This window comes from Cariama cristata, unplaced genomic scaffold (assembly GCF_000690535.1).
Source record: "Cariama cristata isolate BGI_N322 unplaced genomic scaffold, ASM69053v1 scaffold19188, whole genome shotgun sequence".
Classification (NCBI taxonomy): domain Eukaryota; kingdom Metazoa; phylum Chordata; class Aves; order Cariamiformes; family Cariamidae; genus Cariama; species Cariama cristata.
Window position 1 is genome coordinate 36,383 of NW_009629627.1, and position 27,882 is coordinate 64,264.

The window sequence follows — 27,882 nt, forward strand, 5'->3', positions numbered from 1 at the left end:
TTAATATGGTGAAATATGGGCACATCCCTCCTCCAAGTACAGTTTTCCAAATGGAAAATCACATTTTTCTTCTTCTCCTGGAATGACTTCAGGACTTAGTGGGAAGAAAAAAAACTTTTGGTTGCTCTAAAATAGTGTGTTAGTCAAGAGTGGAGAGCAGGATAGGAAGTACTGAGACCAAAAGAGAAAATAAGATTTGACTTTTGGGGCAGCGAGGGCCAAGTAAGACCTTGCTGCATGTGATGAATTCTTTTAAAGACATGGTCCCTGAGCAGCGCCAACACGATCCAGCCAGGAAAATGCAAGGAGTAGATGTGGTTGTCTTGAGCTTGGAAGGTTACCTTTAGAGGAGACCAGGAGAATGCAGGCATCTCAAGGTCAGGTAGAAATTGAGCCACAAATGGATGCTTGTCCTGTGGCACTGTTAGAAAAGGGAATGCGTGTCCTTGAGCTGATGTCTTGGAGGATCTGAAAGCCTCCAGTGGGACAAAATAGTATTTCTTTCTGGAGCTTTCTGGCAACTCTGCCGTGGTTTTCTCCTATCAGGGACTATTCATCATTTCCTCCATGAGGAGATTTTGTTGTGCGAAATGTCACACCTGAGTGTTTCGTCATAAGACTGTTACGATGTGACGAGATGTCATTCCCCAGTAATATATGTTGGGCTGTACTTTAGAGACCATAAATCCAGGCCTGAGCAGGTACACAACATATTCTACTAGGGGGCAACCATGACTGAGGTAAGATGGCATAACTCATGGTGGTGGACAACAAATGTCTCCTGATGAACGGTCTGTGGGAATCGGTGGGGCATCTGGGTGGCTGGGGACAGCATTCAGCAGGTTGGCGGGTAAGTGGGGGATAACAAAACGAGAGGAATTGTCACTTTGAACCTTCCCGCAGGACCGTGCATTACATCCCCCTGCTCTGTGTCATGCCAAGGCGTTTGTTGTATTCACTTACATGTGCTTCTCAGATGCTGTATCGGCAGTTCAGCTGCGTGGAGTCATTTCCATGGGGAAGGTGGCAGCGAGGTGCTGCAGAGTGTGCATAGGTTTGCCAAACACTGCATGGGGAGGATTCTATCAGGATTTTGGTACAGGAACATCAGTTTTTAAGGTGGGAATGCAGTATTTTCCTACCTTATTCAGACACTGTTTATCTGAGTAGACAGCTTTATTTTATTATTAAAATGAAATCCAAATGGGTGCTTGCAGCTTTCAAAACCCCATGCGTAGAATTTGTTCTTGGAAACAGCCACATGTATGTGTTGCTGAAAACCCAACAGAACATTCTGCCGTAGGGTGAATTTCACCCATGGAAGCAGACAGGCCTGTACTCAGAACTTGAATCCAAGTGTCTTTAAAACAGTTTATTTCAGGAGGGAGCTTAGTGTGGCAGCTATTCCTGATGTTATATTTGCCTGATCTGGTACATCAGCATGAATTTAAGTGTCTTATTTTAGATGTCCACATATGAAAAATTTATCCCGTTAAAACAATTAAACTGAGAACCCTGATGAAAAAGCCTGGCTGGTGTTATTGTAGAGAATGTATCAAAAGAAGAACTCCTGACATTTGAATGAAAAATTTGGTATTTTCATTATTAAGAAGTATCTTCATAATGTGAAATGTCTTAATTAATATGAAATATCTTAATTATATGAAATACTATTTATTATGTTGCCAATGATTCCAAGGACTTTCATCTGCTCAGATAATTCTTTCTTAGTGCTTATGTTATTTGGAATCGAGGGTGGATTTCGGGTGGTGTTTTACCTTTACTTGCCTGTAGCCTCAGTTGAAGTAGGGCCTGGGTCTTAGATGAATTGAGCTGCCCTGTGCCCATCCTACCTGTGATGGCTTGAATGAAGTTGGCATGGGGATGAAGAGGTTGTGAAGATTGTAGCTGAGCTGATGGAGTTCTCTGTGGTGCAGCTGGACCAGAGCTATACCAGTTATTTGTTCTCAAAGGTGACTTTGAGGCACAGTGCTTCATCTTAGGATTTTCTGCTTGTGGTGACTGCTGTTGGATTGTCCCAGGCTTCCCCCACTAACTTGAGCTCAGACTCAAGATTGGCATTGGCGTGTTACTAGAAAAAATACTTCACGCATATTTGCTTGAATTTGAGGTGACAGGGTACAGTTTGGCCATAGGAATGTTAACAGAGAGATTTGCCATCTACTGTTGATTATTGTCCTCTTTTAACTTTGTTGCATTATCTTTTGAGCAGAAAATACCAGTGGGTTAAAACCTGATGCCTTTGAAGTCAATGGGAAAACTTCTACCATGTTCACCCGGGGCTAGGATTTCATACTTACTGTGGTCAGGCTTTCCCCACAGTTATTAAATAACAAACAATTGAAGTGAACAATTCTCAGAGGAATCCTAGCGTTTATTTATATAACCTCCTTGGTGAGAAATAACAAGTAACATTCAGTAATAAATGCATAGTCTTCCTGAAAATGATGTATGAACCAAAGAAAGGTGAACAGTATCTGATATTCTCTTCTCAGGAAATAATTGTACCGGCTGTGGTCTGGCCAGCATTTTGCGGAGAGGGTTGGGAATGAAATTAATATTGTGTCTCTGCCATGAGCAAATCACAGTCTCCTAAAGTGAGTTTGTAGGTGCCTTCTGTACTGGAAAGAGGCATCTCCTCATGGCACTCTGCTCTCTGGAGAGCTGTGGAAATAACCACTTTTCAAGTAGCAGTAGTTGAATATTACGTAGCCAACAGGTTAGGCTGTTGATATTGTGGAAGGTCATTTTTGACTCCATATGTCCTCTGGTAATGACATCCTGGTTCTGGAAACACACTCTTCTCTTGCGTCATCTGCATAGGTCGTTAGAGATGATAAGCATGACTTCTTGGTGCGTACTGAGTCTTGAAGGGGCTATGCTCAAGCTGTGCAGTAGCTGAGGAAGGGATTTCTTGGCTTTCTTGGCTTTCCTCACAGTACCTCCTGTATCCCAAGCAGTTGAACAGTTCAGGGCGGTGAAAAATCTGTGGATTTATGGATCTATGGAAGAATCATGTGCAGTTTCTGAAAGGAGTTTTTAGTAGAGCAGGGGAATGGCTATGGGCTGTATCACAGCTTTCAGATCTCCTGGGAGCAGAGCTCATCCCTCCTCCTGTCTTGAGAAATGCCATTCCTGTTCCCCCTTCTTCCCTGCTAGTTAGTGTTGAAGTGACGATAGGCGGGGAAGGTGTAAGGAGAATGAGGAACTGATGACCCCTTGACTAACATATGGAGAACAACCAGATGCTGTTTCTTAAATGTGCAGTTGTTGGCAGAAGCTAAGCAACACTGGGTAAGACGAACAGCACCCATTATTTTTGTTAGGTGAGTGAGGTGTGTCGCTGTCACCCCTATACAAAAGTTGGAGGTGCCTTTGGAGCATCGTTGCATCTGGCTGACCTCTTAGGCATTATGGTTGAGAATGTTTGGTTTCATGAACATTTGGCTATAAGCTGTAGACTGTTTTTGAAAGTAAGTCCCAGAACATTATCTGGTGCTGTTCATTAACTAAGGTTTGGCATATGTGAGGAGTTTTTGCCTGGGACAGCTATCCTGATGTGCAGAGTGCTGCTGTGTCTTCTACCTGCATCTGTGTCTGAAGAGTGTCCACGAGTGTCACCTCCTGTACAATGTCACTGATGTTCATGTAGAGAAGTATTTCTTAGCAAACACCAGTGCAATCTTGGACTCCACTGCCTTCCAGATCATTCTCAAGTATAAATCACCCATTCGGTTTTGACCTGGAAAGCTCTGCGTGTTACATATCTGTACCTGAGAAATTGCCTCCCACCTTACTGAGGGTCTGCTACCCATCACACATAAATTGCGTGGGAAGGGGACTGGTGTGGGTGCTGTCTTCTGCAGGGCTGCTTGGACGCGTTTGTGCCCTCAGTCCTGGAAAGCACAAGTTTGTTAACCATGGGCCTCCCGAGATTTGGGAAGTGTGTGTGAGGGGCAGGGGCTTAGAAAAGGTGGTTTCTGCCCATGCCGACTGATCTGTTTTATCTGTCCATCTCACTTAACTCCTAGGCACCTATCACCTTGGCAGCTAAGCATGTTTCTCAGATGACCATGGCTTTTTTTCATCTTCTCCTCTTTTTAATAGTCTTTTCCCCTTCCTTTTAAATCGGTCTTTAATAAAGTTGAGAATTCTTGCACAGGGTTTTATAAACATGTGTTATTAAATTTTAAATCTGTTTTGAAAGTGCCTCTATCCTACTCCCTCCTAGTAAAGTGACCTTTTTAAATGGAGGGAAGTGGGTTTAGATGACAGTCATGATAAATGCGGTCATGTTCACTCAATAAAATAAGGCCCAGTGCATTTGAGGATAAATCAGTGAAATGTACAGCCCCACCTGTCTGTCTCCATCATTCATTTCCACTGTCACTTTCACAGTGGCTGATGGATCACAGTTGCTGTAAAATTAGACAGCCTTTAATCTCATTTCATCCTGATTAGCTTCCCCTTACCCTTTCCCTCTAACTCACTGACTGACACGCTAAAAACTCACACCGGGCTGTGTTTGAGCGTGGCGTACAAACTTCTCTTCAAATACCCTTTTTGCGGGGCAGGCAGGTGTTCCTCTGAGTTGAAATCGAAAAATGAGAAGATGGGATTTTCACATTATTAAAGCAAAACAGCAGACAAAGGTTCATATAAAATTAATGAAAGCAGCAGCCTGGCCAGACTGTGTGATGGACCAAATTCTTCCTGTTACACCCTGACAAACCCAGTGAGTTTAAGAAGATAGTTCCTACTAGATGCTGAATTTAGCATGCTCATTGCCATGTAATTTTGGCTGTTTCTATGAAAAGTTAGGTCCTATATGGGGCTGTGTTCATAAGGGATTATGGTTTACAGCACAAGTTTTCTGGTGCTTCCAAGGGGCATTTTATAGCGGTAAAAAAAATTCTTCATTCCCATAGTTTTTATTTCTGTGTATAACTCATGATTCTGAGCGACCCTGAAAATGGTCAGGGAGAAAGATTGTGATGTTGGTGATTTCACAATTTCAATGCCAAAACTCCCTCCCTCTTCGATGTCCACAGTGTTGCTCCGTCCTCCATTTTGTCCAGTCCCCTCCAGCCCCATGGGCAGATTCATGAGACCAAGAACAGAGTTTTCCCCAAAGCTCTGTGAGAAACAAAGGTCATAGTAAAGGTCTGCAGTGTTTTATTGCAGTCACCTTTCCTTCTGAAGCCCAAATACTACCCTCCTTTCTAAGGCAAGCTTCCCTTTAGCTTTCCTGTGAGTTACGGATGGTAGTTCGGGTCATTTGGGCCCAATCCCGTATCAGTGGGAATGTTGCCATCAAGTTAAGTAGGAGCCAGGATTAAGCCTTTAGTTTTCAAGGTTTAATTATCATCATAAGTGTGGGAGTCTTATTGCATAGTTTATATGCATGGGAACAGCGGAAAAGCTTAAAATATAATTTCTTCCTCTACTGGCCCTGTTTGTGTCAACATGGAGGATAAATAAACAAAAGTGTTTGCAAAAATGAAAACACAACATGAAAAATATGCATGTGTGCTGCCTGCAGACAGTTCTTTTGATAAATGCTAGATCTCTCCAGATTGACCAACAGAAGAGCCTGGTTGAGGATACAACCACTGGCTTGGACCTAACTCGAAACCATAACAGAGCATGGATTAGGGAAGAATTGAAGCCCCTGCAGACTGATCCTGGGGAGTCTCTTCTTGAGAGGAGGGGTCCCAAGAAGCATCTAAGGAAGACAGTAAATTTCCCATGGGAGAACCAAATTCATTATGCAGTACAAGCATCCACAAAATCAAGGAAAGTGCTGGGGGGTTGAGAGAGAAGATTTTAAACCAGGAAAATGTCTGAGATTAAAGAATGAGATAAATATGATATGGGGGCTAAGGAGATAACAAAAATCTTTTTCATTCTTTCATCCCACTGTGGGAATCTCTAGATAGCATGAAATGTTATGCAGTGCCTAGTATAGGATTACTTCCCAGTTATATAAACTGTACTAGTAACAAATAACCTTAATTAACGAACTTTCACTGTACCTGGCTGCCCAATTTAAGAACTGCTTCACTTACAGGACTTGTAAGAGCACAGACTATGAAAATGATATTCGACCTTTACTAGAAACTAAAAACATACCTTACTTATTCATCATTGCTTTGGCAAAAACTTCAGTAAGAAGCTTAAATGAGCCCACTTGATCTTTAAGAAAATGTGTCCTAAATAACAAAGCTGTGCGTATTTCTTCTTATTATTATTTGCATATGCTATACTGCACAACTGCATTCTGAGAAAAATAAAAGATAATAAAACAAATGAAATGAGAGATATATCACCCAAAATAATCCAAGTGTGAGATAGGCTGCCTCTTTCTTTTTTTTTTTTTTTTTTTTGGCATTGGCAAAAGAGCACAAAGTAAGAGCTGGCCCTGAGTCATATTGATTTCCCACTGCACTGGTTTCCTAAGTGCTCTGTTGATCCGTGTCAAGCAATAAGTTCCCTGCCTGTACATGCACATCACCTCCCCATTTGTCCTCACCTAGATTTAAGGTGCCCATATGATGAGCTGAACAAGGACATCATTTTTCCTACTGGTGTCGCTGGGCCAAAACTACTCTATGTGGTATGATAACTAATGCTGTGTAAGTTTACATTTACCATATAATATCACAATAGTGCTCAATGGCACACCGCAATAATATGTGTATATTATGTATATCTAAGTCCTTATTTTTATGTCTTAGCATTTTCAGTGGACAATGCAAATTAAAAAAAATAGATTATTGCGACTGTAGTTGGTCCATAGTAATTGCGACACCTCCAGAAAAAAAGGGATATTGCAAACCTAATGCCACAGTTTTGATCTTTGTTAACAAAGGGCTTCCTGATTAGATGAATAGAAAATGTGTGATTGTGCTGCTAATGACATTGTACAGGAAATTAAGCGTATACATTTGGAAAAGGCATTAAATCAGCAGGACCTTAATTTAAAAACTTAAAACTGTATGGAAATGCAGCTTGTTCATTGCTGTGTAATAGAAAGCTACTGAACATACTGACTGTTCTTGTGGAAACATTACCAGCAGAACAAAGCTGGGCTGAGGTTTTTTTAATGTTTCCTAGCATACTAGGATTCCTCGCATCTGCTTATTTTTAGGGAAATACCAGGCAACTTCACCCCTTTTTACAAGTAGTTTTAGAGCAGCATATACAGCACTTGGGCAGGTGGAGGTGCACTGAGGGACCAGAATTCCAGCTTTTTTCCATAATTATTTGCCAGATTGAATAGTGTAAGATTACTAACAAGCGGCATTGTCTGCTGCTAGGTCAGTGGACATACGTGCTTGGGGTGATGCATTCCCCTATTATTTGATACAGATGTAATCTCAGTGTGGTATTTTGTACCTTTGGAAATACTTGATGGAATCACTGCCCTGAGGTGACAAAGAATTCTTGCTTTACTTGCAGTTATGCCATATAACAGTGCCCATCACTGTGTCGTGGAAGTGGAAAACTTCTTGTTTGTGCTGGGAGGAGAAGACCAATGGAACCCTAATGGTATGTACAGAATTTTAAAAGGCACAGGCAGCATCTGCCTTCCTGTGTCTGTCTGTCCATCAGGTCAGCAGATGTAGTCATTAGCAAGGGGTTTTGAGGACCCTCAGCCTAATTGTTGAACCTAGTAAAGGCTACTTTTAGATACTGATGTAATAAATATCTGGTACTTTAGCATTAGCATCTCCGTCATTCATCAGCTCCCACATCCCTTGAGAAATGCCACAGGCAGCAGAACAGACTCTTTCAAGTGCATGCACCAGGCAGCAGCTGTTAAGAATTTTAACCTTCATTTCCAGTCTCCTTCCAGTCATAATATAATAATGCAATTGCAGTAGATGAATGCTTCTTTTCTATTGTCAAACAAGATACTCGCAGCTAAAGTTGTTAATGTGTTAATTATCTAGACTCTCAGATTCTTAAACTGGTCCTTTTTTTAGTCTTGTGCAAGAGCTTTTCGTATAGATTATCTGCTGCTACCTTCTTTGATTTGATTACTTCATAAATTTACCGCAAAGAGAAATTAAACAATTTAACAGGCTTCTGAGCAAAGCAAAAGGAGAATACCATGCCTTGCAAAATTCACAAAATTGTCAAGACATTGTTAAAAAGCTTGCACATGAAGAAAGAGTTGTAGTTGTAGCAGTCTGTGTAACAGAGATAATTATGACTGAGAAACCATAAAACAGCTTGCAGGTACACATTTTTACTTTAAAACACCAGAGGATCCAGCTGAAATTACATATACTGCATATATTTTATTGTGAATGCCCCATTTCAGCATCTGCACTAAACCAAATTATAGAAAATTGTTACATCTGTTCACTTCCTAAAACCTGAGACAAACAATCCAGTCCACCCTATAAGCATATTTCCGGTTTAGTTAAAAATATCACTAAATGTCTTAGGAGAAAAGCCCTTTAGTTCTATTGTTGAATCTCCTTTATATTAAACAGGAGATAGCGTGGTATCATTAATAATAATTATTATTAGGACTATCAGCCACATGCAACAACTGAGGGCCCTTGTTGTGCTTGGTGGTAGGCATACAGGTAATAAGAGGCAGACCTTGTTCCAGACAGTTTATAATTAAATGGCCATGTCACATGAAGGATAAAAGAAAAGAAGTATCATTACCCACAATTTAAAGATGTGGAAACTGAGTCACAAGGTGATGGAGAGATGTTAGAAGGGGTACATATCCTGCATGTGAGTTAGTAGTCAAGCACAACTGTTCATGAGATGGATAGTACCTTAGGTCTGAGGTCACCTAGATCAAATCCTGAGCTGAAGATGTTGCTGAAGATGTCTAATAGCTTCCTTGTTCTGTGAATACCAATGCTGTGATTTTTCTGTAGAGAAGATAGGAATAAAAGAGCTAGGAGCATTGCTGCTACTGATCTCTTTACGAATTTCTCTCCCCAAGAGAAATGGATCTTACTTGTCACAAAAAGTGGACCTGAAATCATAAACTACATCCTGTGCTATTGCTAGGCTAGTTCTGTCTTGGAACCGATTTGTTCTAAATGTGCAGCTGCATAGAAACTGCTTGCACGTCCCTGCTTGAATTTACGTGAAGGCCCTTGTCTGCTATCCTCATAGCACAGAAGAGGCTTCAGATGGACCTGGCTGGAACTGTCTTGTCACAGCATTACAAGGCTTTTGATCTGAATGAGAATGTGCCAGGTGTTTTTCCAGTGGAAGGAATTATCCTTGAGGTGGAGGCAACAGAAGGAGCACCATACATTTCTTTAGCCATCAGACTGGCAGATTCTTGAGAAGCTGGGTGGGCCCCGAGGAGCAGCCATGCCCCCTCCTGTGACTCTCTGACAACCCAGAGAGCATCACAGACATTTTTTCTCACTTTTTTACATCCTACGGCTATGCCTTTCCAGTCACAAGGGATCCCCGCACGAATAAACGCTGATGAAAGCAGGGTGCAGAACACAGGCATGGATTTAAGAGCAACCTTCATAACTTTCAGAGCCCTTCACCTTTTGGCATGGCTGCAGAGACCTTCCTGTAGAGAGCAGTGAGCAGCATCTGCCTCTTTTCGTCCCATTGTCCTGATTTCTGATCATTTGTTACAGTTTCTGTGTTCTGACAGATGCTTCCTAACGTGTAACCTCCTGACTGAAGAGCAAGGCAAAATAATAGATACAGTTCTCTTTTAAACTGAAGTCCAAAATTAAACATGAGTCAAACCAGTTACACCAGACAGCTTAAGTAGGTCATCAAGTCCTTTTCCTGCCATCACAGGCATCATATAGTCCCATTTTGTAAATTTTCTAAGCTATATTCGAAAAGCTGTTGTATTTTTAGCCCTCACTGCTCCTGTTGGAAAGCTGTTACAGAATCCAATTGCTCTAAATGACTAGAAGCCTTATTCTAATTTCCAGTCAAATATATTCTTTGACTGTCTAAATCATCTTGTTCTCATGGCAAAGTTGGCCTTTAACTTAATAGTTTTTCCCCTCCTGGAGATTTGTTCCTCTGATGTATTACAGAGATTGCCTCTATCCCCTTTCAGCTTTTGTTTTCCTAGGTGTAACAAGCCAAATTCTTTGTCTCCTGCCATAAGGTAAACTTTCTGTTCCTCGTGTTGCCATAGTAGCTCTTTGTGCCTATTCTAGTTCAATTTCATCTCCCTTCCTGTGAAGTGACCAGTGATTTGTATCCTGTATTCCCACTTTAGGTTCACTAAACCCTTCTTTTTCTACCCTGCGCTATACAATCTTCTACATATGTGGTATTTGTAGTGAATATGTGTATGACGCATGTTGTGTTAGGAGGCCAAGGTCCCCAAGTCATAGGTTTGTATGACACCAATTAAAAAGCTGCTATATAACCAGTGACCACTGAAGTCCCCAGTAACTCTGAAAGATGCAGTGGATACGGCAGCATTGCAACCTCCGACCAGAAGTCCAAACTTCTGATCAATATTTATATTGTTTTGAAATCCTGTTTTTTTAAATGGAAGTTGATTAATAAATGTCCTAAATAGTGAGACCTAGAGCCAGTTGGATGCCTGCTGTTACTGGTTTACTGTTTATTGAATCTCTGTCTCTCAATACCTCTTTTTCTAAATTGTCTGTATAGGGTAAAGGAATTCAGACAGGGACCAAGAGCAAAGCCTCACTTCACTAAACCCAGTGGCAAAATGACCAGTTGCCCTTAGTGTATGGGGATCTCACCCCATGTCTTGAGATGTGTTTGGGTGGTGCTCAGCATAAAGGGCTTTGGTCCTCATTAGGCACCACGCTGGATTTGAAGAGAAATGCTGCATTATTCATCAGTCCTCTGCTTTACCCTCCTCATATAGAACACGCTTATAACATAGCGAGAGAATGAGTTGGCTTCCAGACAGAGTGGTCAACATGGTTTCTTTCTCTGTTTTCTTGTAGAACATGATCTTAAATTATTATGAATATAAATTCTAGCTGTATTGTTATTCTTCTCTACAATCTTGATGGTCTATTTACACATGCTGAAGTAAGTGTGGAATGAAACAAGCAAAGCGAGCCAATCCTACAGAGGCTTGTCCAATGCAAAAATATTTATCTTGTAGAATACCCAGTGACCATTTATAGAACTGTGACATACACAGTTGGGTTATTCTGCTGGCCTGTGAAGCCTCTAATTCAATTTTTTAGTCACACGTACATAAACAAAGGTTTCTGTTTCTGAGATCCTCATCTGTTGAAGTCTCAGGTGTTACAGGAAATTGCCATACACTCCCTTGATTCAGTTTTCTTGCTTTGATGTCAATCTGCATGTAAAATAAGGTGAAATCTTAATATCGTGAAGATATGAATACAGGTTTTGGGCTTGACAGCAGGGATAAGCTAGTTAAGCGGTGTACGTTGCTCATGTTTCATATTTTAGCTAACACACTTGGAATAAAACTCTAAGAGTGTAATTCCCCTTCGATGCACATGTGTAATTCCTTCTAACTTACGCTGAAAGTACATGGTAGAATAAACCATCTAGTGCAAACACTGCATAGCCCATGCTGATGGCTTAGACAGCTCCTGGTTATTTGCACAAGGTTTTTTTACCATGTTCCACATAGAGATGATGTGAGGAGAAAGAAAAGCACGTGTTCTCCCTTTGATTGCTTTACCTGACACAAAATACTCTAGTCATAAAAATACCATGGGTATACTCTCTTTTGGGCAGTAATTTTGTTAGTGCTGTGATTTATTGTGGCTGTGAAAATACCACACCATCTATAAGTAAATTTAAATACACGTTTTCAAGATCTTATTATAGAGAGCAAGAATAATCTTTATCTGCTTTTACTGCTAGCAATTGCTAATTCAAACCTTGCAGTGCCCCATTTGTTGAATTATTACTGTACACATAGTGTAATCATACATTGTTGTAAAAGGGGGAACCCTTCATAAAAGCTGTCAACTTGTGAAGTATATGTAATATATATTACAATCATGATGTTAAATACATGAAACAAAACAGCTGAGTGTCAAAATAATCTGTCTTTACAGGGAAACACAGTACAAACTTTGTTAGCCGATACGATCCCAGGTTTAACAGCTGGATACAACTTCCACCCATGCAAGAGAGGTAAAAACCTGCTACATGTTTTTCAATATATGTTTTATCATGCTAGGAGCAGCTCAAGTTTGACTTAGTTCTGGGAGTAAGGAGGCCTACGGAAGCATTGAAAATAATGAGATAAAACTGCAGCATGCAGTTGCGTCCCATTTGTCTCCTAATTTTTTTAAACTTTCCAAATTCAAAACTCCAGATGCCAAATCCTGCAGTGCTAACTCATGCAAAATAACCATGTACTTTGTGCAGTTACTGGTTGCCTGAGTACGGTCTGAAGGATTCTTCTGAAGTCTCCATAGTGTCCTGTCATGTTCCCTGACTGAAGTGTCGTGATGAATTTGCAGTAAACAAGCAGTAATTATAGTCAGATATCTTATAGGGAACTGAAAACTTCACATGTTGACTCCATCCTGTTTCACCACACCAGCAATGAAAAGCTCTCCTGAACATATCTCTGCTTGTCAGAAGGCTTTTAATCCTAGGAGGTCTTTGAGTGAAGTTGCTGTCAGCTGATGCATATTAGAGTAGCACACATTTTAATCTTACTGTGCACCAAAGAGCAGAGGTGCATGCGGACTTGAGCAGTGACCCATAGAGATGGCATAAACTTAACTCTTGATCCCAAATCCTACCCTGGCAGGAAAAAAGTCCCCCAAATGTGAACTGAATGATGCATGTTTCGTAAGAAGAATCTCAAAGGCACAACATCCAGAGTCAGTGTTTTATGAAAAAGCATTCCATGTCCATCCTTTAGTTCAACACCCATCTTTTGACGGATCCAATGTACAAGAGATCTCACAGTGTCTTCCTAAGTCACTTTCCTTATTCCATGTGCTGTCAGTATTGTAGCTCTTTTTTTGTTGGCTCTCCACAGTGTTCAGGTGTCTGGCAGTCATAAATATATTGAACTCAGTGCAACCTTGCACTTCAAGGTGTGTATTACAAGATGCATGGAAATATGGCTGTCTTTTCAGATTTCCAGAGGTAAAATGTCAGTCTGTAGAGTTTTTGAAGGGCCTTTCTTCAGGATTCAGTTCGATTGACCTAAGTCCATGTGCAAACCCATGTGTGATGCTTGTCACCGAAAAATACTGCATTGTACCAGTGCATGAAAAAGCACGAGTGGAACAGATCTGAGTACATTCCCTGTTGGAGCTCAGTGAACTGATAAAATTAGCCATATAAATAGAGATAAAAAAGAGCATCACGGTTCATTATAGTCTCTGGCTTTATTAATAACATCATCCTTTACTTTAAAAATCCTTTACTAAAATCCCTTTTTCTTTTTTTAATTTTTAATAGAGCTAGTCCAACAGCAAGCTTTAGCTAAAGAGGTGGCCCTGCTTTGGCAGCCCCCAGCCTTCTCCTTCACTCCAGCCAGCACTGTGGGACAACCCCACAAGTGAGTTATTTACCTTAAAAGAGAGGGACGCCTTCCCCTCTGGTTCAGCTCCCCAGACTGCGTCACCGCTGGCTCAGGTGGGAGACAGAAGGTGTGCAAGACATTGTGCATCGCCGTGCAGGTCATCCCCAGCAAACCGGGAGGCTGACAGTGTTTGTACGGAGCCTGGAGCTCTTCTGTGGAGCCTAATCTGTGTCCTAATTAGGCCCTCTGGGTATCTGCAAGCAAAACTCCTGAGAGGCATGTGCGGTTGGCTAAACAGTTGGGTTTATTTGGCCGACAAAGCTCGGAAGGCAGAAGGAGGTAGTTGAGGGTTGGAGAAAGCAGGCAGTAGGAGTTTTCCCATCTCCACAGTGGCCAGTTGTGTTGCACTAAAAAATGAGTTTGTAATCGCAGGTGTGGAACAGGCCTTGCCTTGTGCTCTGGTGGAAGCTGCAGCCTTCAGCCAGGAGTCAGAAACTCTGCTGAACGTTGTGATTGCCTAGCAGCTGCCTGGTAATAAACTGCAATGTATTAACATCTCAGCTCCTTACAGTGTTATTTAAATGTAATGGTCCACTTATACATAGCTCCTTCTGCAGGGGGCTTTACTATGACAACGTTAATTGTCCCCTCTCTTGTTCAGGTTACATAACTCATAGGCTTGCCCATTATTTTTCTTTAAAGGCTCCTAAGCATTGGGACTATTGTTGGAAAACAGGGATTTTCAAATCACTTTCTAAAATGTTTTTAATGGTTTATTTGCTCATCCCTAATGACTTCCTCAGAGTTGTTGCAGCCTTTAGAGGTAGGGCCTGGCTCAGTTTTTAGAAGATCATGCAAACAAGAGAGCTTTCATGCATTTTCCTTTCCCAACTCCTTTAGTCAGGTAAAGTTCCCATTTATTCCCCTCCCTCCGCCCCAGGAGTACAGGGTCACACCCTGTCTCTGCTGTTGTAATGCAGGCACAGTTGACAAGACGGACTGTTTAATGGGTTTTTCTGAGTCATTATGGTCCCTCAAGTCAAAATCTACTTAGGAATTTTAGTCTGAAAATAATTGGCTGGATAACCTATAATAGCTCCTTTGAAATGACTGCCAGGCAAATGTGGGTCCCATTCACAGGCAGTATATTCTCAGGTTGAAAATCTGTGTGAAATATTTGATAAGTAAACTTTTATCTCATATGCTAAAATCCATATCTGATTGATTTCACTGTATGAGCTATAAAGAAAAGCCTAATCCTGTTATGGATTCAGAGCCATCAGTGTATTTTCTTTAAAGCCAAGTTTGGTTTCTCTTCATTTGAAGAACATCTCAAAAATACATGCTTTTGAAAAGTATGTACTATTTTTAAGTGTGCGTTGTTTAGAGAAGCAGCAAATGACTCATAAGCTTTTGAAATACACATCTGCCTGATGATGCAATAACAACGGGGTGCTTTTTGGAGAGCAGTTCAGTTAAACTAACATGCCTACTGAAGGAGCAGTCTTTGTAGCAGATCTATCTGAACTTGTGGCATGAGCATCAGTTGGACACCTTAGTCAGTACTGTTACATCTTGTCAGCTCAGCCCAGAGCTGAACAAAGTGTGTGGAACATAATAACATTTAAAACATCTTCTTTTTTCTTACATTCCGAGTTAAAAGTTTTTGTTTAAAGACCAGCAAAAAACATGGCATTGTAGCAGGGCCTGAAGAAGCACAAGTGGAAGTGAGCAGGTCAGTGTCCTGACTGAGGCCAAGTGAACTGAGAAAAGCCGCAGAAAAAGAGAGAAAAACATTTTCACATTTGACTTTAGCCTTTGACTTTAATAATAGTAGTGTTAACCCTTATTAGGATGACTTTAAAGAGTAAAGCATACACTCTAAAAGTGACTCTGAAATCAGGTCCAGATATTGCGATGATCAGTAACAGCATTGGTAGTTTTAAACCTCAGACTCATAGTTGTATTTCTTGTTTCAGGGCATAAATTCATCATCTGTAGAAACAGAATGAAATTCTTCCCTTTTATGTGTGTGTACTTACAAGAAGTAGTTAGTTGGGTTGATTATTGAGTCAAGGGGTGTGAAGGAAAAGCATTTCAGAGACCAGTGAATGTCAAGTACTTTGAAAAAAAACCACAAAATAATTCTCTTGTTGTCCATATTCAGATCCTGAGGTGCATTCCAGTTGCCTGATTAGAACGGATAGTGTCTTCCCAGTTTTGTGGGGAAAGTTGTCGTGCAAAGATTTCTGTATTATATTTTAATCTAAATCATATTTTACAGCAGTTTAAAAAGTCATCACTTAACAGCATGCCCCTTACACATCGTATCATTGAAAAGTAAAAAACCAAAAAGGTTAAAATATTTGTGACAGGAGCTACTGAGTGAATATTCATATACAAGCAGAAGAGTGAAGCATGCTGACGCTTTCATTTTTGCTCCTTATAGTGACACTGTGTGGATGAAACCAGGAGTACACGTACAGAATGATGTCAGTGAAATCCTAGTTAAGAGAATAATGCCTGCCAGTTGTACCTACCTCTGTTTATTAAACCTGAACTAAAAAAAACACGCTGAGAGCAGTTCATTAACAGGTTTGTCAGAGGAGGTGCGCGAGGACAGACAAGAGGATGCGTGAGCATCCCAAGCGTCGAGGACAGACGCCCTGTGGGTTTCTGCCTTGCAGCTCCCAGGCACAGGCGGGTTGGAGAAGGGGTCTCTGCCCATGCAGGTTCTCTGATGTCTAATAGGATGTGACCTCTGCAGCTTTTCCTACTTTTGAGGCCACTATGGGCTGTCTTGCCTCTGGCCTGTCACATACTCTCAGGAAGCATACAGGCACTTGATTGCCTGTAACACCTATACCCTCTGTCAAATTAGAGTGAAATCAGCCAGCAGGTTTTTGTTGAGGAGACAACACTCAGGGAGACATGGGTACATGTAGAGTGTAATCAAATAAGCTTTGTTTCCATAGAAAATCAGGCTAAAAACATAGATGCACAATTTGCTGCCCAACCATGCAGAGCAATATATGCCGTCAGCTTCTGTCTGCCCATTGACAGATAAATTAAATGGTCTTACTTAATTCGTCAGTTGAGCTGGAGGCACTTAGCAGTATTCCTGTCCTCCTATTTGCATCTTCTTTTTCAGTAGCCTTATCCCTTTGGAGGTGTTCCCACTCAAGAAAGGGTGCTGTCCCACACCATCCAAGTTGCCCATGTGCAGGCAAGGGGAAAGCAAAGAGGCGGACAGGAGGTGCTCGGTGACCCTGGCTGGTGAGGAGCCCTGTCAGGCGTGCACCAAATCCAAAAAGTAAAGCCAGAAACAGGCAGCGTTGCATCAGATCTGCTCCCTGAAAGCCCAGCCAGCCCTTTTGTTTCCATGGCTGTATCTTCGTGTCTGTTTGACCTCTCCTCCAACCCGTAAACCACCAGCCAGTCTCAGCCACATTTAACAAAGAGGGAAATTTCTCTAAAACGTTAAAGCATACTACGCATTTTGTGAAAACAGGCAGCTGAGTAAAGGAGAGAGATCTTACTCCTGCCTTCACTGAAGGAAATGCTCCTGAATGTGTGCCTGGCTAGATGGCAGGTTAGAGACATGGCACACCGGGCTTTGCTAGCTCACTTGGTCATGGGATGACCGTAGGGAAGCCTGGGGAGGAGTTGGGATGTACCAGAGCTGTTCATTGCAGGGTGTTGTGCTCTGTACGTGGATCACCGCTCATCCCGAATGCTTTGCAGCAGTCTGCAGGATCAAACCCTTGATGGTGCAGGTGACCATCAAGCCCCCAAGATTTACCATGTGATTCAGGAGCGCAATATGCAGCTATTCCCAGATTCAAATTCGGGTGCCTGGGCAGGAACTGGTGCACATTGTGTCAGCCACGGAGCAGGGTTTGGCAAGCTGCAGGCACACTCCAGCATGCCTGCTTTGCAGGAACTGTCAGAGCTAGACCTTGCCATGCCTGACCTGCTTGCTTGTCTCTGGGCTCCCACGCCACTCTGGTTTCACCCAGGAGAAAATTTTAGGTTTGGGACTGACAATTCTTGTCATTCAAGATTTTGTACGGGTCTTCATCCTAGCCTAGCTGTGCTCTTTTGCAATTTTCTTTCTCATTAAAGGCCTCTACCCTAGCAAACCTTCCTGCTGCTGAATAATCCAGGGAGCTTTCCCTGAAAGTGAATTACACCAAACAGGGTCTCTCAAAATCATCTCTTGCTCTATTTTTACTTCAGCAACAGACACTCACCGTTAATTCTGGAGGCACGAGGAAGACAAACTAATACATACCTAGCAGTCCTGGCCAGAAAAATTAATTCTTTTCGTGCATACCCGAGTTGCATGTGAAGGAGACAGGTGGCTAAAACTTTCCTCAGAGTTTGTTGGATGGAGACGGACCTCTTTCGAGTTAAAGGATGGAAATGTAATATTGTGCCTAGCGTAAGGGAAGTTGTTCTATTTGCAGCACTGCAGAAAGAAGAAAAAAATGATAATTGAAGAAAAATTTTGATGATGTGGTTCTCTTAGTAAATTGGGAACAATGACCCTTGAAGGACCATAAAGAAAGTGAATGTCAAGATAATTTATTATTGTTACATTATCTACCTCATTTTTCACTTTGTCTTACTGAGTTGTTCTATCCCTTACAAGGTAATGCCCCAAACATTAATGAGCACTTTTTAATCTCACAGGTGTGAAAAAGCAACAAACAGCTTTGAAAAGGGGTATTTTCTGCCAGGTTTATGTGTGCTTAATTGTTTTGACACCAAAAATGAAGTATTTCTTTGATATGGAGCATGTATTTGGTTAGCAAAGCAGCCACAGTCTCTAGCATAGCTGTAGGTATGAGAAGCTCCCGGGCACTTCTCTCTGAAGAAGCATTCGGAGGAGCAGCTATCTTAGTTCAGGGAGTCAACAGGAGAGGAAAAAAAAATGTCTAATTGGTTTGTTGTTGGCCTGTTCTGTTTTGTTCTGCCCTGTCCTCCAGGAGGGCCAGTTTCTACGCCTGTCGCCTTGACAAGAACTTGTATGTAATCGGTGGAAGAAACGAAACTGGCTACTTGTCCAGCGTGGAGTGCTACAATCTGGAGACAAACGAGTGGCGTTATGTGTCTTCGTTACCACAACCTTTGGCAGCCCATGCAGGAGCCGTTCACAATGGCAAGATATATATTTCAGGCCAGTGTCTTTTATAATCTCTACTATATAACAAAAAACCCAAACCTACCACCACCACCAAAACACCCAGAACCCAAAACCACAGAGCTAAATTCAAAAATGTCTTTATTTACATTAATTAATAGATGTATATTTAATTTGCAGGAGGTGTTCACAATGGAGAATATGTCCCCTGGCTGTACTGCTATGACCCTGTGATGGACGTCTGGGCCCGAAAACAGGACATGAACACAAAGCGAGCAATCCACACTTTGGCTGTAATGAATGATCGACTGTATGCAATTGGAGGGAACCATTTGAAAGGTCACATTTTTAATAGCGAGGAAGTATTTCAGTGTCCCCCATCTCCTGATAAAGAATATTTTTGTTAGATAGTCATTGTTAAATACATTAAAAACCAAGCAACACAATTTAACAGGACACTTGAGCCAGCAATTTTAAAAACATTTTATGCAAATTATTTTAAAATTATAACAGTACATTAAATATATGAGTAATGAATGCTTTAGATAATAAAAATGGGAGCTTCCATTACTCAAAGGCATGGACAATTTGTCATTACCAAGAATTCGATGAAACAAACAGATTATTCTTTGACCCGAAAGTACCAGCAATATTTTCCTCTGTAAATCATTTTCCAAAATGTGCAGTTAGAGAGAGCTTTATTCAGAGCAACACACAAAAACAAGCTCCTGATTTAATGAAGGAAAAAAAAGAAACCCTCCAGCCATTAAATATTAGGACTAGGGTCTTTAGATCCCTTTTCAGTATTAAATGTAGCTTGTTAATTATAATTCTTTTTAGAGGTCTCTTGTTTTCATCTTTTGAAAAGGTCTCATATTAAAATAACTACTGCTTAGGCATCTGGTATTTTTGCCTTAATACCTACATGCTGTTGCTATTACTGCTAAAGAGATTCTGCTTAATCCAGTAAATATTAGGACTAGGGTCTTTAGATCCCTTTTCAGTATTAAATGTAGCTTGTTAATTATAATTCTTTTTAGAGGTCTCTTGTTTTCATCTTTTGAAAAGGTCTCATATTAAAATAACTACTGCTTAGGCATCTGGTATTTTTGCCTTAATACCTACATGCTGTTGCTATTACTGCTAAAGAGATTCTGCTTAATCCAGCCACTTAGACAAAAAGCACAGCTCCTGCTCCTTTGTCCCGTGACAATCTGACAGTTTATATTCACATTTTTTCTTCTTTCTCCTTTCTTGCTTAAAAAAAAAAGAAAAAAAGCCTCACAACAACAAAAGAGAAAATTGTAATGCAAAAGAAAAAGTGATGTTAAGTGCCAGTAACACCAGGCCATGTGCCTGGATGACTCCAGCACCCACAGTCCCCATGAGACTCTGAAGCCACATGCTGCTTTTGAAGATCTGAGTGTCTGTGGAGCATGTAGGGTAGAAAGTCTCAGATGTAAATTTTCCCTGGTAAATAGTATAGGTGCATAAACCCCTGCAACCAGGTGCAGGGCTGCTCTGCCTCTACTCCCCACCCCAAGCTGTGATCGGTGTTCCTGGACTGGACCTTACAGAGTGAAGGGGGTAAAAGCTGCCTGCACATACGCACCTGCAAATTTTGGAGAGGTTGCAGAGCTCCACAGTGTTGGCTTTTTCTCCTGTGGAAGTAAAAGTTAACATGTGACAGCTCTCCTATAGCCAAAGCACGTGCTTTGGTTTGCATAGGCTTGAATTGCTTCCATCCTGCCTTCTCCTTTTTTTGCACCCACTTTCACCTCCCATCCGCTGGGAAAGAAGCAACTTCTAATGAACATTGCATTTTTGCCTCTACAGCTGTTGCCTGAGGTGCGTTTCTTATGTATGAATTGCTCGCTGTTGTGAGAGCTATTTAACATCCAGGCTTCTGGAAAGCCTTGGCTGGCTGGTAGAAGGGCTTTTTGGAAAACTGGTTTCTTCTGTAGAGTGAAACAAAAGGAGGAACCGCAAGGAAAGGGAGGGGGGAGGGGGCTGAAATGGGGATGAAAAATCCTCCACCAAGGCAGGGAATAGCAGGGCTCCATGGCAAAGCCCTCCTTTGTGACGCTGGATCTGTATAGTAGTGTTAGCAGCGCATTTACCGCTTCACAGCTAGTCATGTGCGTACTGCAGTTTATTACAGAGCTTTTGACAGATTCTGGGGGCACTGCGGTGGCCTTTCTGTGGCCCCTTGAAAACTTTACAGCAACAAAAAATTATTTCATCATAGCTCTTCATTCCTGACATAAATAATACTCTTACAAGCAGCATTGTTGTGAAGTACCAATATCACCAAATGCACTTTTCCAGAAAATCTAACTTCTCTTTTCTGTCATACCAGTAGCGTCAGTTAAAGCATCCCAACGTATTAAGAAAACTGTAATTTTACTGCATCAAAGAAGGTAGTTTGAGATAGGAAAATGCCTAAATACTGGAGCAGGAACCAGGACTCCTGGGTTCTATGTCTATGTTCGGCTCGCTTAATTGATACTGATTGATACAGCTTGAGAGTCTTGAGCAGAGACCTATCTGCCCTTTGGTGCTTACAAAGCAGCAGTCGCATGGAGCCTTTTTCAGTCTGTCAGGGAAGGATGGGACTACCATTTTTTTTTTTTGATTACATTTTCTGTCACCTTAAAGACTTCGTCACATCACAGCTGCGTGCTTAGGGTACACCTGAAATCAGCTTGAAAATTGAAACTGGTCCTGAACATCACTTCTGTCGTGCTAAGCACCTTATCCCTCTGGAACCAAGTGGCACCAGTTGTCTAAGCTCTCCCTTGACTCCTTAGATGTTGATTCCCGAGTGAAATTTAATCTGATGACTTTTGAATAGATCAGATGGGCTGACCTTTGACAAAGACTGCCAGGACAGTCTTCTCCTACATGTTCAAACTCACATTAGCACTGATAGATGAGGAATATTGCTTGAATCTGCTTGCATCATTGATAGGTTATTACTGAATGTTACTTTCTGATCTGTTCAGGTTTTATATGTACTTGTGATTTGTAGAAGACTGTAGAACCAATGGTAAAAGCTTTCAACAGATCTGTTGGTACTGAAATAATGAGACATTAATGGTACAAAAGATAGCTTAAATGTATATGGCAGTATTTTCTAGAAGAGAGTTTAACAATGATGTTATAATTGTAATAATATAATTGTAACTGTAATTTAATAAATTTAACAGTACAATAATAAAACAGTATGCCATAACACATGTTCTCTTTTCTCAACGCCCTCATCCAGGTTTCTCCCATCTTGACGTAATGCTTGTGGAATGCTACGATCCAAAAGGCGACCAGTGGAATATCCTCCAGACTCCTATTCTGGAGGGTCGCAGTGGCCCTGGCTGCGCAGTCCTTGACGATAGTATTTACCTTGTAGGAGGCTACAGCTGGAGTATGGTGGGTACCTGCTTTCTGCAGTGACCCTTCCATTCCTTCTGAGTTCTTGCGGCCCGTCTGTGTATTACTCAGATGGGACAGAGAGGAGACGAGGGGTGAAGTAGCTGCAAGGGCAGGTTTTGGTTTGGTTTTCAACTTGTGAAGAACATGCAGTATTTTTTACCTTTGTGCTTTTCTATTTAGGTGAGGTATTACCAGACTGTATTCACTGATATGGAGTAATATAACAATCAGATGAAATCTGGCAAAAGTGATTGACGGGACTATATGCTTATAGCTCTGCTTATATGGCACTTGTAAAGGAACCTGATTTGCAGAGGCTGGGTGCTCAACCCATATGAAAACCAAACTCTTGAAGGGCTCCTAAATTAGAGCTCAAAACTATGAGTTACTTTCAGACATATTTAAAGCTGATGTGTGACTTGGATTTTACCAAAGCCACGTTTAATATGACTTTTTGTTCTACTACAGGGAGCCTACAAATCTTCTACTATTTGCTATAGTCCTGAGAAAGGGACTTGGACAGAACTAGAAGGAGATGTTGCTGAGCCACTTGCAGGACCTGCTTGTTCAACTGTCATATTGCCAGCCTGCGTACCGTACAACAAATGATAGTCAAGGAGCACTGACACGAACACTGATTGCATTTGGGAAAATAATGACGGGTGACGTAAATATTTTATTAGAACAGGATTCCTGTTAAAACAAAGCTACCATAATTGACCCCTTATTCCATATTTATGCTTTGGGAGCAAACTAAAAGAAAACAAAAACCAAGTGGTGTCCCTTCTCAGATAGATGCCGGTGTCTTATGAAGCAAGTAGCTAAAACACACCGAACATTACATGCTGACAGACTGCCATTTCAGACTGATTTTAACTTTTTCCTGCTGCAGAGATATTCCTCACGTCAAATTTAACTTTTAAAAAAAATGAAGGCTAACTGTTCAAATACAGCCTGAAGAGACAAGATCAGTATTGTGCATTGTATCTACCTGCATGTGATCTGTGTTGAAGTCATGAGGATGTTGTTTTCATGAATGCTTCAGAATTCAGATAGTGAAAAGCTCACGCTGCATTGCAGAATTGTCTCCTCCTCTGTAATCCTAACCTACAGCTACTTCACATGCTCTGCAAGCAACACAGCATCAGAAGATTATGAAAGGTAAAGAAATACCATTCAGTTTTTGCACAGCTTGGCAACTAATACACTCTGCCTTCAAAGTCCCCATGTGTAAGTGCAGTGGAAAGCAGACTACAATGAAAGCCATGCTTTACGGAGCACTTCTTGCATTAGCAGCTTAGGGATTAGGATCAAATTCTTCTAATCATACTCGTGTAAAGTCAGAGTCATGTCACTGAAATCACGTGGAATGACTGTATTTACATTAGTATAACAGAAATTTGATCCTACACCTTAAATTCTGGGTTTGTAAAGTAAGTTATTTCTATGACCACTTCACGAAGCACCAGAACCCTTACTTACTTTTCACTAGCCTGTTAGATAGGAGCATCCGTGCTAGTTGCTTCCAAAGAAAAGAAGACTGCATTTAACTGTAAGTGTGTTACTTTGGACTCTTAAATGGTTGTGCACAATTTTGGAGAGAGTTCAAAAACCTCTGTGTGGTTGATCTTAAAACATACTCTGAAAGATTTTTACTATTGATCCAAAGTAATATGAGGCTAGACTTCCCACTGCCTTGTAGCCTGTGTAATTATTTACACATTGCAAAGCAAGTTCAGAATGCTGCCACATGGGATGAGTAGCATTTAGGACTCACTTTGTGAACTCATAGTTGCTTGCACAAATCAGACTGTCTGTGTTTTAAGGTTATGTCTTTCTGTCCTGGCTTTGCAAAAGCAGTGACAAAATCTGAGCCTGATCCTTCACCACCTTGCAGTTAACATCATCATCTACACCTCAGTAAAGTATATGTGTAACTCTTCCATTGTGGTTTACTGGTGCTGCATCCATTACCCTCAGGATCGTCCTTTTTGCTGGTATAAACTGACGTTGGTCCATTGAAGCCAATGGATGTACTTTGGTTTACGTCAGCTAAGAATCTGGGCTTTAATTTGCCTAGTTGTAACTGGCTGCACCAGATAAAAGGCAAAGGAGACTCAGATCCTGCCTTTTCAAGGCTGCACATCTCTTTCACGACAGGACTTAATGCTAGTGTGTTAAGCAAGGAGCAGGCAACTACTGGAGGTTGGTTTCCGCTGCAGAGGGAATAGGTAGGAGAAAGAATTCATTACTTGCTTTGCAAAATAGAAAGAGGGTGAATGTACACAGAAATTACACTATATATTGATGCTTGAGAGCAATATAAATAATGGAGAGCAAATACCACAGGACTGTTTCTCTCTGGCATCAGTCCAGTTTTATTGCAGTGCAACTCCCTTGCTTGCAGCAGAATTACACAGTTGTAAAATTGGAGTAATGCAGTAAAGACTGATACCATACAAATGCAATAACCCAATTGATGAGGTAGCTGCACGCCTGGAAAAATACTGTTTAAACAAAATAATTATCTGAAGATGCTAATATTTGAATGTGCGATTGGGGAGTTTTCCAGTGAGCATCACTAAGGAACTCATAAAGGTGGAGTGTATATCCTAAAATCTCAATCCATTTCTACTATATAGTGCAATCTTAGTTGGTTTTGTATTTATTTATATCATTCAGATCCAAGGGATCCCTTGTAAAATATATTTGGTGCAATCATGACTTTTTTTTTTCCTTTCCTGTTGAAAGTATATAAATATAAATATATATAAAAAGGAAACTGTTAAGATACTAAATGAGGAAACTTTGAATTTAAGATCAGGATAAGGTCTGCCATTCAACACTGACTGTCACCTGTCTCTACTAAAATGTACCATTTTTAAAGGATATTTGTTGTCCTTTTAAGTGGTTCTTTTTTTTACCGAGATAATTTAAAGATTTATGAGGACTGTATGTAAATCTTTCTATCTTTCAGGAAGGCATGACCAAGGAAAGTGCTAACTGAATTAAGTCACACAAAGAATGTAAATTTTGTACAGTACTAGACTGTGTAAATGAAGCTTGCTTGTAGGGGGGGAACTTTAAATAAAACTTTATGTACTAATCAACTGTCTGCCATATTCCTACTTACAAAGTGTATGTATAAATAATATCTACATTAAATTCTTTGGAACTTTTTTTATCATGTAGATGCGTAAACTTCTTTTACTTTGTGGCCGTACATAACAGCCTCATTGTTCTCCAAGTGCCATTACTCAGTGCTTGTAAACGCAGCGACGCAGTAAAACGTAGTGAGGCGGACTCTTCCCCCGAGCGCGGGTGCCTGGCCTGGGGTTCCAGCAGGAAAAGCCCCAGCTGCGCGCCTGCGGGCAGGCTCTGACCTCGGAGGCCTACGGATGCGATCCGGCGCCTGTGAAATGCCTCTGTCCTACGCTGCTCTGCCCGTTCCTCTCTCCCATGGTAAGATAAGTGAAAAGGACACCGCTCCGTTAAATGCAGTCGTGCTTTGGGGAGTTTAATGCTAGTTGTGGCAGTTTCTTCCCTCTTCAAAATGTGGTGCATGGCCCTTCTAACTACGGGTGTTTCCATTCTTGGAGGGGAAGCGCTGGCACGAGTGAGCAGTAGAGGAGCTGGGACAGGAGGTATTGCCAGGCTGAGGGGACAAGGTAAAGGCAGGGGTTTTACCAGGAAGTAGAACCATTATCGCTGCCAGTTACTGTACTACATGTATTATTTATTCACGCCTACCAACCTTTGTCGTGGACCAGAACCTTCCTATGGAAACCAAGTGGGCACACTGAGCAAACAAAAAGGCAGTCCTGGACCCCTGTGTGTATAGCAAGTGTGAGCTGTGCCGGGGAGGGCAGGGGGCTGAGGGCGCAAGGAAAGAGCCTGGTCTAACCAGAGGGGATCAGCCCTCTTCAAATCTGTTATGAGGAAGGGATAGGCAAGCCAGCAGCAACCACAGTAAGGTAACACAATTAATAGGACTGTTTCATTAATGACACTATTTCAGAAGAGAAAGGAAGGAACAGAGATTCATGCATATTTTTTTTAAGTAGTGCGGGAGAAGAGGGAAAAGGAGAAGCTGGAAGCAGTGGGCAGAGAGATGATTTAGAAAGGAAGGGAATGAAGCGAGAAAGAAAAGGTAAGAATGAAAGGAAAAAACAGAAAACGAGAGCCTGCAAGAGGAGAAGGGGGGAAGTTCTTGTGGATCAAAGGCATAGAGAAAGTAATGGAGGCAAAGATGGTTTCTGAGAAGCACACATCAGAGCAAGCCTGGAAAGAAGTGATAGGAGAGGCAATTCAAAGAGCAGAAGAGAAACATGAGAAAATGCAATAAAAGAGGATATGAAATAAACATGACACTAAATAAGCACTTGGTAATGGTACCACTCCTGTTTTCTTCAGCTAATTGTTTACAGTGGTCCAGCTGTCAAGCAGAAGGATCAAATCAGCAGAGTATTTAGGTGTTGCAGTGTTCAAGCTTTCAATGCACAGACTTCAGCACAACAAAAATCATGAGAGAGCTGCCCAGCAACACCTCTCTGAGGTGCCTGGGCTGTGGCAAGCACCCAACTACAGCCAGCACCCGTGGCAAGGGAGGAGAGCTGCTGCTGCTGGTGGGGAGGAGCACAAGGAGAGCAGATGTGGCGCAAGTCTCTGTCCCCACTGGCCTGGAGGGAAGCGACCTTTCCATTTCTGATTCTCAGATGAGAGTTGTCTTTGGGAGTTGGACATCTGGACTGTTCCTCTGTTCTCCTTCTCTGCTGTCCTTACTGCCAAACATTAATCTTCTCGTCTTTGTCCTCAGCATGACAAACTTGCCTAGATACTTTTGGAGAGCTGGGTCTAGAAAACAACAGACCAGTGAGTGAAGTTATTTCCCTGGTTCCTGAGCTGCGCTCCCCATCCAGTGCCCAAGAAGTGTGAGAAGGCTGGGTTGCTGCTGACTCACAACCCATACGTGTGCCCTTAAGGAGGGCAAAGATGGCATTTCAGAAATATGCTTTTCATTGATTGTAGCGCTGTCTTCAAAAGTACTGTGCACCCACCTCCCAAAAACTCGCATTGCTTTCTTTCACGTGTTTATCCCCCTTCCTGCTTTTAATACAATGATTTATTCAGCTAGCTGCATCTGTGCGCCAGTTCCTGAGAAAAATCCATGCCAAACCTTATTATATATACCGATTTGTATTATATTATAATCACTCGCCAATATAGTACTCTAGTTCTCTTGCTTTTAAGGGACAGACCGTGTTTCAATTTAAATGGAGCTCTCCCGATGCAGACAAAGGAGATAGAAATCCCAAACAGTGCTAAAGAGGCCAAGATGGTAATTGCCAACATACACACTCCTGAGCAGTTTCAGATACACGTCTCATTTCTGTTGTTAGTGCGGCAGCGGGAAGGAGTCAGTGTTTCAGCCTCTCAGGTCCAGACCAAGGAAGCAGCAACAGCAGCGCTGGAGGTCAGAGTGGTTAGCGGGAAGGGAAAGTACACTAATGAATTCTGGAGGGCTTGTAATGCCATAAAAGATTCAGTTAATCTGCAGCATAGATGTTGATCAGCGAAACTGAACCTAACTCTCTGGACCTTGTCAGATGTATTCTGTGCATGTCAGTGTTCCACACCAATTACAGATTTGAGAAGATGCTCTCATGCAAAACTATGTGCCCTAATATATAAGCCAGCTCAGATGTAACTAAAATTAAAATCTGACTGTGGCAAATCTCTGTGATCCTGATATATGAAAATCCAAATAAATGATTTGTTCCCAGAAATGAAAAATAACTTC

The 27,882-nt window shown here is 41.5% G+C and overlaps 1 protein-coding gene across 1 annotated transcript in view; it reads left to right on the forward strand.

Annotated features, from left to right (window-relative positions):
- The window catches only part of KLHL14 (kelch-like family member 14), a 46,471-nt gene extending 21,201 nt beyond the window's left edge, over positions 1–25,270 (forward strand). The window contains exons 2-7 of the mRNA XM_009705247.1: positions 7,483–7,572; positions 12,075–12,153; positions 18,499–18,689; positions 18,834–18,992; positions 21,922–22,079; positions 22,551–25,270. Of these exons, the coding sequence (XP_009703549.1) occupies positions 7,483–7,572; positions 12,075–12,153; positions 18,499–18,689; positions 18,834–18,992; positions 21,922–22,079; positions 22,551–22,691 (818 nt within the window). The 3' untranslated portion in view covers positions 22,692–25,270. The remainder of the gene's footprint in view (positions 1–7,482; positions 7,573–12,074; positions 12,154–18,498; positions 18,690–18,833; positions 18,993–21,921; positions 22,080–22,550) is intronic.
- Positions 25,271–27,882: the final 2,612 nt, after the last annotated feature.